The sequence below is a fragment of the Triticum urartu genome, chromosome 1A (genome assembly GCF_056163025.1).
Source record: "Triticum urartu cultivar PI428250 chromosome 1A, HENAU_Tu73, whole genome shotgun sequence".
Taxonomy (NCBI): Eukaryota; Viridiplantae; Streptophyta; class Magnoliopsida; order Poales; family Poaceae; genus Triticum; species Triticum urartu.
Genome location: NC_141873.1, coordinates 18987865 through 19002907, shown reverse-complemented (window position 1 = coordinate 19002907; position 15043 = coordinate 18987865). Strand labels below are relative to the sequence as shown.

Sequence of the window (15043 nt, the reverse complement as noted above, 5' to 3'; positions counted from 1 at the left end):
CCATCAACACTTGATGCTTTTTCTTGATTTCTACCTTCGCCAATTTCAGCATCGCGAAGAGCTTGGGAATCGTTTCCGTTATCCCTTGCATATTATAGTTCATCACGAAGTTCTAGTAACTTGGTGATAGTGACTAGAGAAATTTGTCAATCACTATCTTATCTGGAAGATTAACTCCCACTTGATTCAAGTGATTGTATTACTCAGACATTATGAGCACATGCTCACTAGCTGAGCTATTCTCCTCCATCTTGTAGGCAAAGTACTTGTCAGAGGTCGCATACCTCTTAACGCTTGCATGAGTCTAAAATACCAATTTCAGCTCTTGGAACATCTTATATGCTCTGTGGCGTTCAAAACGTTTTTGAAGTCCCGGTTCTAAGCCGTAAAGTATGGTGCACTAAACTATCAAGTAGTCATCATACCGAACTTGTCAAACGTTCATAACGTCTGCATCTGCTCCTGCAAAAAGGTCCGTCACCTAGCGGTGCATCAAGGACATAATTCTTCTGTGCAGCAATGAGGATAATCATCAGATCACGGATCCAATCCGCATCATTGCTACTATAATATTTCAACTTAGTTTTCTCTAGGAACATATCAAAAATAAAATAGGGGAGCTATACGCGAGCTATTGATCTACAATATAGATATGCAAATACTATCAGGACTAAGTTCATGATAAATTAAAGTTCAATTAATCATATAACTTAAGAACTCCCACTTAGATAGACATCCCTCTAGTCAACTAAATGATCACGTGAACCATATCAACTAAACCATGTCACGATCATCACGTGAGATGGAGTAGTTTTCAATGGTGAACATCACTATGTTGATCATATCTACTATATGATTCACGCTCGACCATTCGGTCTTAGTGTTTCGAGGCCATATCTGCATATGCTAGGCTCGTCAAGTTTAACCTGAGTATTCTGCGTGTGCAAAACTGGCTTGCACCCGTTGTATGTGAACGTAGAGCTTATCACACCCGATCATCACGTGGTGTCTCGGCACGATGAACTATAGCAACGGTGCATACTCAGGGAGAACACTTATACCTTGAAATTTAGTGAGAGATCATCTTATAATGCTACCGCCGTACTAAGCAAAATAAGATGCATAAAGTATAAACATCACATGCAATCAATATAAGTGATATGATATGGCCATCATCATCTTGTGCCTTTGATCTCCATCTCCAAAGCACCGTCATGATCACCATCGTCACCGGCTTGACACCTTGATCTCCATCGTAGCATCGTTGTCGTCTCGCCAACTATTGCTTATACGACTATCGATACCGCTTAGTGATAAAGTAAAGCAATTACATGACGATTGCATTTCATACAATAAAGCGACAACCATATGGCTCCTGCCAGTTGCCGATAACTGTGTTACAAAACATGGTCATCTCATACAATAATTTATATAATCATGTCTTGACCATATCACATCACAACATGCCCTACAAAAACAAGTTAGACGTCCTCTACTTTGTTGTTGCAAGTTTTACATGGCTACTACGGGCTTAGCAAGAACCATTCTTACCTACGCATCAAAAACCACAATGCGGTATAGTGATTGCTTTTTGATCTTTAGAAAGAACCCTGTTCATTGAGTCCGGTTCAACTAAAGTTGGAGAAACTGACACCCGCCAGCCACCTGTGTGCAAAGCACGTCGGTTGAACCAGTCTCATGAACGCGGTCATGTAATGTCGGTCCGGCCGCTTCATCCAACAATACCGCTGAATCAAGAAACAACTAGTGACAGCAAGTAATATGAATATACCCATGCCCACAACTTCTTTGTGTTCTACTCGTGCATATAACATCTACGCATAGACCTGGCTCGGATGCCACTGTTGGGGAACGCAGTATTTCAAAAAAATTCCTACGATCACGCAAGGTCTATCTAGGGATGCATAGCAACGAGAGGGGAGAGTGTGTCTACGTACCCTCGTAGACCGAAAGGGGAAGCGTTGAATAACGCAGTTGATGTAGTCGAACGTCTTCGCGATCCAACCGATCAAGTACCGAACGCACAGCACCTCCGCGATCTGCACACGTTCAGCTCGGTGACATCCCTCGAACTCTAGATCCATGTGAGGTTGAGGGAGATTTTTGTCAGCACGACAGCGTGTTGATGGTGATGATGAAGTTACTGACACAGGGCTTCGCCTAAGCACTACGACAATATGACCGAGGTCAAAATCTGTGGAGGGGGGCACCACACACAGCTAAATATCAACTTGTGTGTCTATGGGGTGGCCCCTCCCCCGTATATAAAGGAGGGGAGGAGGAGGAGGGCCGGCCTCAATGGGCGCACCCAAAGGGAGGATTCCTAGTCCTAGTAGGAGTAGGTTTCCCCCTTTCCTAGTCCAAGTAGGAGAAGAAGGAGAGGGAGATGGAGAAGGAAAGAGGGGGGCGCCGCCCTCTCCTAGTCCAATTCGGACCAGCCCATGGGGCGGCACGCGGCCACCCCTTGAGGCCCTTCTCTCCTTTCCCATATGGCCCATTAAGGCCCACTACTTCCCCCGGCGAATTCCCGTAACTCTCCGGTACTCCAAAAAATACCCGAATCACTCGGAACCTTTCTGATGTCCGAATATAGCCTTCCAATATCGATCTTTACGTCTCGGCCATTTCGAGACTCCTCGTCATGTCCGTGATCTCATCCGGGACTCTGAACAACCTTCGGTACATAAAATCACTTAACTCATAATACAAATTGTCATCGAACGTTAAGCGTGTTGACCCTACGGTTTCGAGAACTATGTAGACATGACCGAGACACATCTCAAGTCAATAACCAATAGCAGAACTTAGGTGCTCATATTGGCTCCTACATACTCTACGAAGATCTTTATCGGTCAAACTGCATAACAACATACGTTGTTCCCTTTGTCATCGGTATGTTACTTGCCCGAGATTCGATCGTCGATATCTCAATACCTAGTTCAATCTCGTTACCGGCAAGTCTCTTTACTCGTTCCGTAATACATCATCTCGCAACTAACTCATTAGTTGTAATGCTTGCAAGGCTTAAGTGATGTGCATTACCGAGAGGGCCCAGAGATACCTCTCCGACAATCGGAGTGACAAATCCTAATCTTGATCTATGCCAACTCAACAAACACCATCGGAGACACCTGTAGAGCATCTTTATAATCACCCAGTTACGTTGTGACGTTTGAGAGCACACTAAGTGTTCCTCCGGTATTCGGGAGTTGCATAATCTCATAGTCATAGGAACATGTATAAGTCATGAAGAAAGCAATAGCAATAAACTAAACGATCATAGTGCTAAGCTAACAGATGGGTCTTGTCCATCACATCATTCTCTAATGATGTGATCCCGTTCATCAAATGACAACACATGTGTATGGCTAGCAAACTTAACCATCTTTGATTAACGAGCTAGTCTAGTAGAGGCATACTAGGAACACTCTGTTTGTCTATGTATTCACACATGTAATAAGTTTCCGGTTAATACAATTCAGAATGAATAGTAAACATTTATCATGATATAAGGAAATATAAATAACAACTTTATTATTGCCTCTAGGGCATATTTCGTCCAGTGTTTTCATTTTCTGATGTTTTCTCGGTCAGAAAAGGCCAATAAATGGTCAGACGGGTTGCAACTTGCATATGGTGTCGAAAATCATTTAAATCTGGCACCGATGCCTACCATATCTCGAAACAGGCTTTCGTCCTGCTTTATAAATAAAGCGACATCTGAAAAAATTACATGTCCGAATGATACAAAATGTGTGGTAGACCTCTTACAAAGCCGATCTTGAGATACCCAGCACACGTAGAACGCACGTAACTACGCTCCCAGCAAGAAGCACCGGACGAACTAAATACCCCCACGCAACGACCAAGCACACCTGGGCTCCACAGCAAGACCCCCAAAAGGGAGAACGACACAGAGCGTCGCCGCTGCCGAGTCCACCGGACCAAGGTCTTCACCCGGAGCCCTAACACGGAGAGAAGAACCACAACGATGTCTTCAAGAATAGTGCGACACCAATGGGTGACGCTGTCGTTGGCACCAAGGCACGGAGCTCTCGCTTGCCAACTCACCCGTGCGGTGCCACCATGAGGCCGTCAGGAGGAACGCGACCATGTCAACTCCACAGATCCAGATCATGACATCGCCCCTCTGAAAGAGAGGGCACATCTGAGCTACCAGCCGCAACACCTCCCGTTATCACACAACCACAGAGGAGAGCCACCAACTGCTTGCAAAATTTATGGTCAATTTAAGGATGTCCAAAAATAGACGATGTTCGACGGATGGTCATTACAAGTGGAGTACAACCACAATGTCACCCTCAAGAGGGGGATGATATCAACGAGCACCGGTGTGGTTGGCCCCAAAGCGCAAAGTGGCCATGTATCTTGTGTTGTTCCCATCAAGATCGACCTTTGTTCTGTGTGTGTGTTTTTTTAAATGGAGGCCAAATCTTGGCCTCGTATCATTAATAAAGAAGAAGAGAATTGCATGGTTAATAAACGAAAAACCGGGTGAAAACCATCACACTGCCCACAAAAAAGGGTATCCACCGGCTTGGCTACTACATGCACTTCACACACACTGCAGAGAGGGAGACCACCGTCGAGGCCGCCTGGAAGAGTCATCGCCATCACTTGTCCCCGAGCAAGCGACTCCGACTCCCGATCAATTAGTGATGTCATCAAACCAATGAGAACTAGCACCAAGTTACGTATCGATTGATCAAGCGACATAGCGAATCCAATTTTACCGAAAAAGGCATTCGCCCCACTTTATATATAAATCAAACCGCCAAGAGCACACATACAAGCACTAGTCCAGAACACACGCACCCAAGTCTCACAAAAAGAAGTACAAGGGTTCTGTTGAGGGCACAGCTCAACAAGCCCTAAATTAAAAGGAAAAAAGGAAGGGCCGAATACAAGTCCGGCGACTAATCAGGGTCCGGCGGTGGTGGTGGGAGCGGAGGCATCAGACGGACGGCCATCGAGCGAAGGTCGGCGATGAAGGCAGAGATGATGTCCCGGTCCTGGGGGCGGCTAAGCAGCCGTCAAAGCTGCAAGTAACCAGACAGTTTGAAGAGAGCATCAGTAGCCCGTCAGAGAGGAATGCGCTGGATCACAAGTCTATTGTGGATCGTCCATAGGGTCCACGCGAGCGCTCCAATCTCAAGCCACCTAATGTGGCGAGAAGGCAACGGGGCGGCCTGGAATTCGGCGAATAAGTCGGGGAAGTTGGTGTGGCACCAGTTGCCACCGACCACCTCTCTAAAGCAGCTCCACACAACCTAAGCGGACACATAGGAGAAGAAGATGTGATTCGAGTCTTCGGGAACATCGCAGAGTGGGCAGAGGCCAGTCCCAGGGCCATTCCGCTTGCGGACCTCCACCCCTAACGGGGTCCATCCACGGATCCATTGCCACATGAAGATCCGGATCTTAAGGGGCGGGCGGATAGACCAAATTGCCGTGAAGGGGGGAGGGGCGGTGGAAGGAGCAATGGCCAGGTAGAGGGACTTGGTAGAGAATTGGCCTGACGGCTCAAGACGCCACATAACCTGGTCTGGGCCCGCATCCACTACCGGCTCATGGAGCGCCACGCAATCAAGTAACTCACGCCAGGCGGCGGTCTCCGAAGGGCCGAACGGCCTCCGGAAAGCGAGGCGCCCTAAGTCAATAAGGGCCCTTTCTACTGAGATGGATGGTTCGACAGTAATGGAGAAGAGGTCGGGGAAGCGAGCCGCAAAGGGGGTGTCGCCAGCCCAACGATCAAACCAGTACAGAGTCGCAGTCCCAGATCCAACTGAGATGGAAGTCCCAATGCGGAGGACCGAGAGTAGTTGGACAACTGACTGCCAGAACTGGGAACTGTCAGATCTTTGATAGAAGGCAAGGGGTTGTCCACGCAAGTACTTGTTCCGGATGATATCAAGCCAGAGGCCACCCTGCCCTTGCGAAATGCGCCAGAGCCAGCGGGATAGGAGGGCAATGTTCATGCGCTTAGAGCACATGATACCGAGTCCTCCTTGCTCTCGAGGCTTGCAAATGTCAGACCAGATAACCATATGGTATTTCTGTTTATTATTATCGCCTGCCCAGTAGAATCGAGACTGGACTTTGGCGATCTCATGGTGCAGTCTCGTGAAGGCTGTAGAAGCTCATGAGGAACAAGAGGAGGCTGGAGAGGGAGGAGTTAATGACGATCGTCCGAGCCGCCTTCGAGAGGCACCTACCCTGCCAAGGCTCAATACGCGTTTGCAGCTTGGCACGATCGGGCGCAAGTCCGCAACGGTAAGCCGAGAGTCACTAATGGGCGTCCCCAAGTAGGTCGTGGGGAAGGAGCGCAGGCGGCGGTTCAGTCGGTTGGCAATGAGTTGGCAGTCCTCCGAAGGGTAGCCCATCACCATCACGTCACTCTTGTCGAAGTTGATCTTGAGGCCAGACATTTGTTGGAAGCAGAGGAAGAGGAACTTAAGGTTGGAGATGTCCATCTCCGAGCCTTTGACCATGATGATGGTATCATCGGCATACTGGAGAAGGGGGATCCCGGTGCCGCCAGCCAGGTGGGGGTGATCCCACGAATATGACCCACATCCTTAGCCTTGTCTAGGATGGCGGCTAGCGCATCCACCACCATGTTGAACAGGAATGGGGAGAAGGGGTCGCCTCTTGTCTAACCCCACAGAGAGTGGGGAAGTAAGGGCTGATCTCCCCATTTATGTTCACGATAGTGCGACCGCAGGACACCATCTGCATCACTCGGGTGATCCAACGGTCGTCGAAGCCCTTCTGGGGCAGAACTTCCCGAAGGAAGGGCCAGCTAACAGTATCGTATGCCTTACAGAAGTCGATCTTTAGGAAGACCGCCTTGAGGCGTTTGGACCGGACCTCATGGAGGACCTCATGGAGGACTAACACCCCATCCAGAATATACCGTCCTTGAATGAAGGCGGTCTGGTTGGGGTGGGTGATGTTGTCGGCAAGCAGGGTCACCCTATTGGTGTACCCTTTAGCCAGAATCCGGAAGATCACATTGATAACCGTGATTGGCCAGAACTAACGGATGTCGGACGCCCCAGGTACTTTGGGGATGAGCGAAATAATCCCGTAGTTGAGGCGTCCGAGGTCAATGGATCCCATGTAGAACTCATGGAAGATGGCCATGATCTCAGGCTTAATCACATTCCAGAAGGCCTGGAAAATTTTTACCGGCAGGCCATCCAGGCCAGGAGCCGAGGTAGGGTTCATGCCTCTGATGGCAGCCCAAACCTTTCCCTCAGAGAAGGGGGCAGTGAGGGCCACGTTCTGCGCAGTGGAGACTAACTGGATGCCAGTCCAGCAATCAGGAGCCAGAGATAGTCCGCTCCTAGGAGCGGAGGAGAATAAGGCCCTGTAGAACCCGTCAACATGGGTCCTAATGTCCCTCGGGGACAGCAGCAGGGTCTCGCCTGTTGGGTGATACGTCTCCAACGTATCTATAATTTTTTATTGTTCCATGCTATATTATATTATGTTTTGGACATTAATGGGCTTTATTATACACTTTTATATTATTTTTCGAACTAACATATTAACCGGAGGCCCAGCCCAGAATTGCTGTTTTTTGCCTATTTCAGAGTTTCGCAGAAAAAGAATATCAAACGGAGTCCAAACGGAATGAAACCTTCGGAAACGTGATTTTCAGAACGAACATGATCCAGAGGACTTGGACCCTACGTCAAGAAATCAACCAGGAGGGCACGAGGTAGGGGGCGCGGCTACCCCCCCCCCCCCAGGCGCGCCCTCCACCCTCGTGGGCCCCATGTTGCTCCACCGACGTACTTCTTCCTCCTATATATACCTAAGTATCCCCAAACTACCAGATACGGAGCCAAAAACCTAATTCCACCACCGCAACCTTCTGTACCCGTGAGATCCCATCTTGGGGCCTTTTCCGGAGCTTCGCCGGAGGGGGCATCGATCACGGAGGGCTTCTACATCAACAACATAGCCTCTCCGATGATGTGTGAGTAGTTTACCTCAAACCTTCGGGTCCATAGTTATTAGCTAGATGGCTTCTTCTCTCTTTTTGGATCTCAATACAATGTTCTCCCCCTCTCTCATGGAGATCTATTTGATGTAATCTTATTTTACGGTGTGTTTGTTGAGACCGATGAATTGTGGGTTTATGATCAAGTTTATCTATGAACAATATTTGAATCTTCTCTGAATTCTTTTATGTATGATTGGTTATCTTTGCAAGTCTCTTCGAATTATCAGTTTGGTTTGGCCTACTAGATTGATATTTCTTGCAATGGGAGAAGTGCTTAGCTTTGGGTTCAATCTTGCGGTGTCCTTTCCCAGTGACAGTAGGGGCAGCAAGGCACGTATTGTATTGTTGCCATCGAGGATAACAAGATGGGGTTTATATCATATTGCATGAGTTTATCCCTCTACATCATGTCATCTTGCATGCTTAAAGCGTTACTTCATTCTTATGAACTTAATACTCTAGATGCATGCTGGATAGCGGTCGATGTGTGGAGTAATAGTGGTAGATGCAGGCAGGAGTCGGTCTACTTGTCTCGGACGTGATGCCTATATACATGACCATACCTAGATATTCTCATAACTATGCTCAATTCTACCAATTGCTCAATAGTAATTTGTTCACCCACCGTAATACTTATGCTCTTGAGAGAAGCCACTAGTGAAACCTATGGCCCCCGGGTCTATTTTCCATCATATTAATCTTCCAACACTTAGTTATTTTTATTGTCTTTTATTTTACTTTGCATCTTTATCATAAAAATACCAAAAATATTATCTTATCATATCTATCAGATCTCACTCTCGTAAGTGACCGTGAAGGGATTGACAACCTCTTTATCGCGTTGGTTGCGAGGATTTATTTGTTTGTGAGGTGCGAGGGACTCGTGCATGGTCTCCTACTGGATTGATACCTTGGTTCTCAAAAACTGAGGGAAATACTTACGCTACTTTACTGCATCACCCTTTCCTCTTCAAGGGAAAACCAACGCAGTGCTCAAGAGGTAGCAAGAAGGATTTCTGGCGCCGTTGCCGGGGAGTCTACGCAAAAGTCAACATACCAAGTACCCATCACAAACCCTTATCTCCCGCATTACATTATTTGCCATTTGCCTCTCGTTTTCCTTTCCCCCACTTCACCCTTGCCGTTTTATTCGCCCTCTCTTTTCGGTTCGCCTCTTTTTCGCGTGTTTCTTGTTTGCTCATGTGTTGGATTGCTTGCTTGTCACGATGGCTCGAGATAATACTAAATTGTGTGACTTTACCAATACCAACAACAATGATTTCCTTAGCACTCCGATTGCTCCTCTTAGTGATACTGAATCTTGTGAAATCAATACTGCTTTATTGAATCTGGTCATGAAAGATCAATTCGCAGGCCTTCCTAGTGAAGATGTCGCTACCCATCTAAATAGCTTCGTTGATTTGTGTGATATGCAAAAGAAGAAAGATGTGGACAATGATATTGTTAAATTGAAGCTATTTCCTTTTTCGCTTAGAGATCGTGCTAAAGCTTGGTTTTCGTTTTTGCCTAAAAATAGCATTGATTCTTGGAATAAGTGTAAAGACGATTTTATCTAAGTATTTTCCTCCTGCTAAGATTATCTCTCTTAGAAACGATATTATCAATTTTAAGCAACTTGATCATGAACATGTTGCACAAGCTTGGGAGAGGATGAAATTAATGATACGTAATTGCCCTACACATGGTTTGAATTCGTGGATGATTATACAAAAAATTTATGCCGGGTTGAATTTTGCTTCTAGAGATCTTTTAGATTCGACCACGGGAGGCACTTTTATGGAAATCACTTTAGGAGAAGCTACTGAACTCCAAGATAATATTATGGTTAATTATTCTCAATGGCACACTGAAAGATCCACTAATAAAAAAGTGCATGCGATAGAAGAAATTAATGTTTTGAGTGGAAAGATGGATGAACTTATGAAATTATTTGCTAATAAAAGTGTTTCTTCTGATCCTAATAATATGCCTTTGTCTACTTTGATTGAGAATAATAATGAATCTATGGATGTGAATTTTGTTGGTAGGAATAATTTTGGTAATAACGCGTATAGAGGAAACTTTAATCCTAGGCTGTATCATAGTAATTCCTCTAATAATTATGGTAATTCCTACAACAATTCTTATGGAAATTTTAATAAGATTCTTTCTGAATTTGAAACTAGTGTTAAAGAATTTATTAATTCGCAAAAGAATTTCAATGCTTTGCTTGAAGAAAAGTTGCCTAAGATTGATGAATTGGCTAGGAACGTTGATAGAATTTCTCTTGATCTTGATTCTTTGAAACTTAGATCTATTCCTCCTAAGCATGATATCAATGAGTCTCTCAAAGCCATGAGAATTTCCATTCATGAGTGCAAAGAAAGAACCGCTACGATGCGTGCTAAGAAAGATTGCTTTGTGAAAGTGTGTTCTTCTAATGTTTATGATAATAAAGATGAAGATCTAAAAGTTATTGATGTGTACCCTATTAAATCTTTGTTTTGCAATATGAATCTTGATAATGATGGGACTGAATATGATCCACCTTTACCTAGAAGGCGTTCCAAAAATTCGGAGTTTTTAGATCTTGATGCAAAAATTAGTAAAAGTGGGGTTGAAGAAATTAATGAACCCACTATCTTGGATTTCAAGGAATTTAATTATGATAATTGCTCTTTGATAGATTGTATTTCTTTGTTGCAATCCGTGCTAAATTCTCCACATGCTTATAGTCAAAATAAAGCCTTTACTAAGCATATCGTTGATGCTTTGATGCAATCTTATGAAGAAAAACTTGAGTTGGAAGTTTCTATCCCTAGAAAACTTTATGATGAGTGGGAACCCACTATTAAAATTAAAATTAAAATTAAAGATTATGAATTCTATGCTTTGTGTGATTTGGGTGCTAGTGTATCCATGATCCCAAAAACTTTGTGCGATTTGCTAGGTTTCCGTGATTTTGATGATTGCTCTCTAAACTTGCACCTTGTGGACTCCACCATTAAGAAACCTATGGGAAGAATTAATGATGTTCTTATTGTTGCAAATAGGAATTATGTTCCCGTAGATTTTATTGTTCTTGACATAGACTGCAATCCTTCATGTCCTATTATTCTTGGTAGACCTTTCCTTAGAACGATTGGTGCAATTATTGATATGAAGGAAGGGAATATTAGATTCCAATTTCCGTTAAGGAAAGGCATGGAACACTTCCCTAGAAATAAAATAAAGTTACCTTATGAATCTATTATGAGAGCCACTTATGGATTGCCTACTAAAGATGGCAATACCTAGATCTATCCTTTCTATTATGCCTAGCTAGGGGCGTTAAACGATAATGCTTGTTGGGAGGCAACCCAATTTTATTTTTAGTTTTTTGCTCTTTGCTTCTGTTTAGGAATAAATATTTGATCTAGCCTCTGGTTAGATGTGTTTTTATGTTTTAATTAGTGTTTTTGCCAAGTTTAACCTATAGGATCTTCTTGGATGATAGTTATTTGATCTTGCTGAAAATTCCAGAAACTTTCTGTTCACGAAAATAATTGTTAAAAATTACCAGAACATGATAAAATATTGATTACAATTACTTCTGATCAATAAACAAATTGTCTAGGTCGTCCTATTTTGGTAGATTTTTTGGAGTTCCATAAGTTTGTGTTAGTTACAGATTACTACAGGCTGTTCTGTTTTTGACAGATTCTGTTTTCGTGTGTTGTTTGCTTATTTTGATGAATCTATGGCTAGTAAAATAGTTTATAAACCATAGAGATGTTGCAATACAGTGGGTTTAACACCAGTATAAATAAATAATGAGTTAATTACAGTACCTTGAAGTGGTGTTTTGTTTTCTTTCGCTAACGGAGCTCACGAGATTTTCTGATGAGTTTTGTGTTGTGAAGTTTTCAAGTTTTGGGTGAAAGATTTGATGGATTATGGAATAAGGAGTGGCAAGAGCCTAAGCTTGTGGATGCCCATGGCACCCCAATATAATCTAAGGACACCTAAAAGCCAAAGCTTGGGGATGCCCCGGAAGGCATCCCCTCTTTCGTCTACTTCCATCGGTAACTTTACTTGGAGCTATATTTTTATTCACCACATGATATGTGTTTTGCTTGGAGCAACTTGTATTATTTGAGTCTTTATTTGTTAGTTTGCCACAATCATCCTTTCTGTACACACCTTTTGAGAGAGCCACATATAATTTGGAATTTATTAAAATACTTTATGCGCTTCACTTATATCTTTTGAGTTATATAGTTTTTGCTCTAGTGCTTCACTTATATCTTTTAGAGCACGGCGGTGATTTTGTTTTATAGAAACTATTATTCTCTCATGCTTCACTTATATTATTTTGAGAGTCTTAAACATCATGGTAATTTGCTTAAGTTGGGAAATCAATCCTAATATGTTAGGTATTCAAAGACTAGTAAAAAACTTTCTTATGAGTGTGTTGAATGCTAAGAGAATTTTGATGCTTGATGATTGTTTTGAGATATGGAGGTAGTGATATTAAAGTCGTGCTAGTTGAGTAGTTGTGAAATTGAGAAATACTTGTGTTGAAGTTTGCAAGTCCTGTAGCATGCACGTATGGTAAACGTTATGTAACAAATTTGAAACATGAGGTGTTCTTTGAGTGTCCTCCTTATGAGTGGTGGTCGGGGACGAGCGATGGTCTTTTCCTACCAATCTATCCCCCTAGGAGCATGCTCGTAGTGCTTGGTTTTTGATGACTTGTAGATTTTCGCAATAAATATGTGAGTTCTTTATGACTAATGTTGAGTCCATGGATCATACGCACTCTTACCCTTCCATCAATGCTAGCCTCTTCGGTACCGTGCATTGCCCTTTCTCACATTGAGAGTTGGTGCAAACTTCGCCGGTGCATCCAAACCCCGTGATATGATACACTCTTTCACACATAAACCTCCTTATATCTTCCTCAAAACAGCCACCATACCTACATATTATGGCATTTCCATAGCCATTCCGAGATATATTGCCATGCAACTTTCCACCGTTCCGTTTATCATGACACTTTCATCATTGTCATATTGCTTTGCATGATCATGTAGTTGACATCGTATTTGTGGCAAAGCCACCGTTCATAATTTTTCATACATGTCATTGTTGATTCGTTGCTATCCCGGTATACCGCCGGAAGCATTAATATAGAGTCATACTATGTTCTAGTATCGAGTTGTAATCATTGAGTTGTAAATAAATAGAAGTGTGATGATCATCATTCATAGAGCATTGTCCCAAAAAAAGAGAAAGGCCAAAAAAAGAGAAGGCCCAAAAAAATAAAAAAAAATAAAAAGGGACAATGCTACTATCCTTTTTCCACACTTGTGCTTCAAAGTAGCACCATGATCTTCATGATAGAGAGTCTCTTATTTTGTCACTTTCATATACTAGTGGGAATTTTTCATTATAGAACTTGGCTTGTATATTCCAACAACGGGCTTCCTCAAATGCCCTAGGTCTTCTTGAGCAAGCAAGTTGGATGCACACCCACTTAGTTTCTTTTGTTGAGCTTTCATGCATTTATAGCTCTAGTGCATCCATTGCATGGCCATTCCTACTCCTTGCATTAACATCAATCGATGGGCATCTCCATAGCTCATTGATTAGCCGCGTTGATGTGAGACTTTCTCCTTTTTGTCTTCTCCACATAACACCCATCATTATATTCTATTCCACCATAGTGCTATATCCATGGCTCACGCTTATGTATTGCGTGAAGGTTGAAAAGTTTGAGATTACTAAAGTTTGAAACAATTGCTTGGCTTGTCATCAGGGTTGTGCATGATTAGAGCATTCTTGTGTGACGGAAATGGAGCATGACTAAACTATATGATTTTGTAGGGATGAACTTTCTTTGGCCATGTTATTTTGAGCAGACATAATTGCTTAGTTAGTATGCTTGAAGTATTATTACTTTTATGTCAATATTAAACCTTTATCTTGAATCTTTCGGATCTAAACATTCATACCACAATTAAGAGAATTACATTGAAATTATGCTAAGTAGCATTCCACATCAAAAATTCTGTTTTTTTATCATTTACCTACTCGAGGACGAGCAGGAATTAAGCTTGGGGATGCTTGATATGTATCTATAATCTTTGATTGTTCCATGCTATATTATATTCTGTTTTGGACATTAATGGGCTTTATTATACACTTTTATATTATTTTGGGGACTAACCTATTAACCGGAGGCCCAGCCCAGAATTGTTGTTTTTTGCCTATTTTAGAGTTTCACAGAAAAAGAATATCAAACGGAGTCCAAACGGAATGAAACCTTCGGGAACGTGATTTTCGGAACGAACGTGATCCAGAGGACTTGGACCCTACGTCAAGACATCAACCAGGAGGGCATGAGGTAGGGGGCGCGCCTACCCCCCCCCCCCCAGGTGCGCCCTCCACCCTCGTGGGCCCCACGTTGCTCCACCGACGTACTTCTTCCTCCTATATATACCTACGTACCCCCAAACTACCAGATACGGAGACAAAAACCTAATTCCACCGCCACAACCTTCTGTACCCATGAGATCCCATCTTGGGGCCTTTTCCGGAGCTCCGCCGGAGGGGGCATCGATCACGGAGGGCTTCTACATCAACACCATAGCCTCTCCGATGATGTGTGAGTAGTTTACCTCAGACCTTCGGGTCCATAGTTATTAGCTAGGTGGCTTCTTCTCTCGTTTTGGATCTCAATACAATGTTCTCCCCCTCTCTCGTGGAGATCTATTTGATGTAATATTCTTTTACGGTGTGTTTGTTGAGACCGATGAATTGTGGGTTTATGATCAAGTTTATCTATGAACAATATTTGAATCTTCTCTGAATTCTTTTATGTATGATTGGTTATCTTTGCAAGTCTCTTCGAATTATCAGTTTGGTTTGGCCTACTAGATTGATCTTTCTTGCAATGGGAGAAGTGCTTAGCTTTGGTTTCAATCTTGCGGTGTCCTTTCCAAG

At 43.4% G+C, this 15043-nt stretch overlaps 1 protein-coding gene across 1 annotated transcript; it reads right to left on the bottom strand.

The window, feature by feature from the left end:
- Window positions 1–5312: 5312 nt before the first annotated feature.
- Window positions 5313–6515, bottom strand: LOC147988503 (uncharacterized). Its single transcript, XM_087534992.1, has 2 exons — window positions 6258–6515; window positions 5313–5969 (listed from the first exon to the last, which is right to left on the bottom strand). Exons 1-2 carry the CDS (start codon window positions 6513–6515, stop codon window positions 5313–5315), a joined length of 915 nt encoding a protein of 304 aa, XP_087391118.1.
- Between the last annotated feature and the right edge of the window lie 8528 nt (window positions 6516–15043).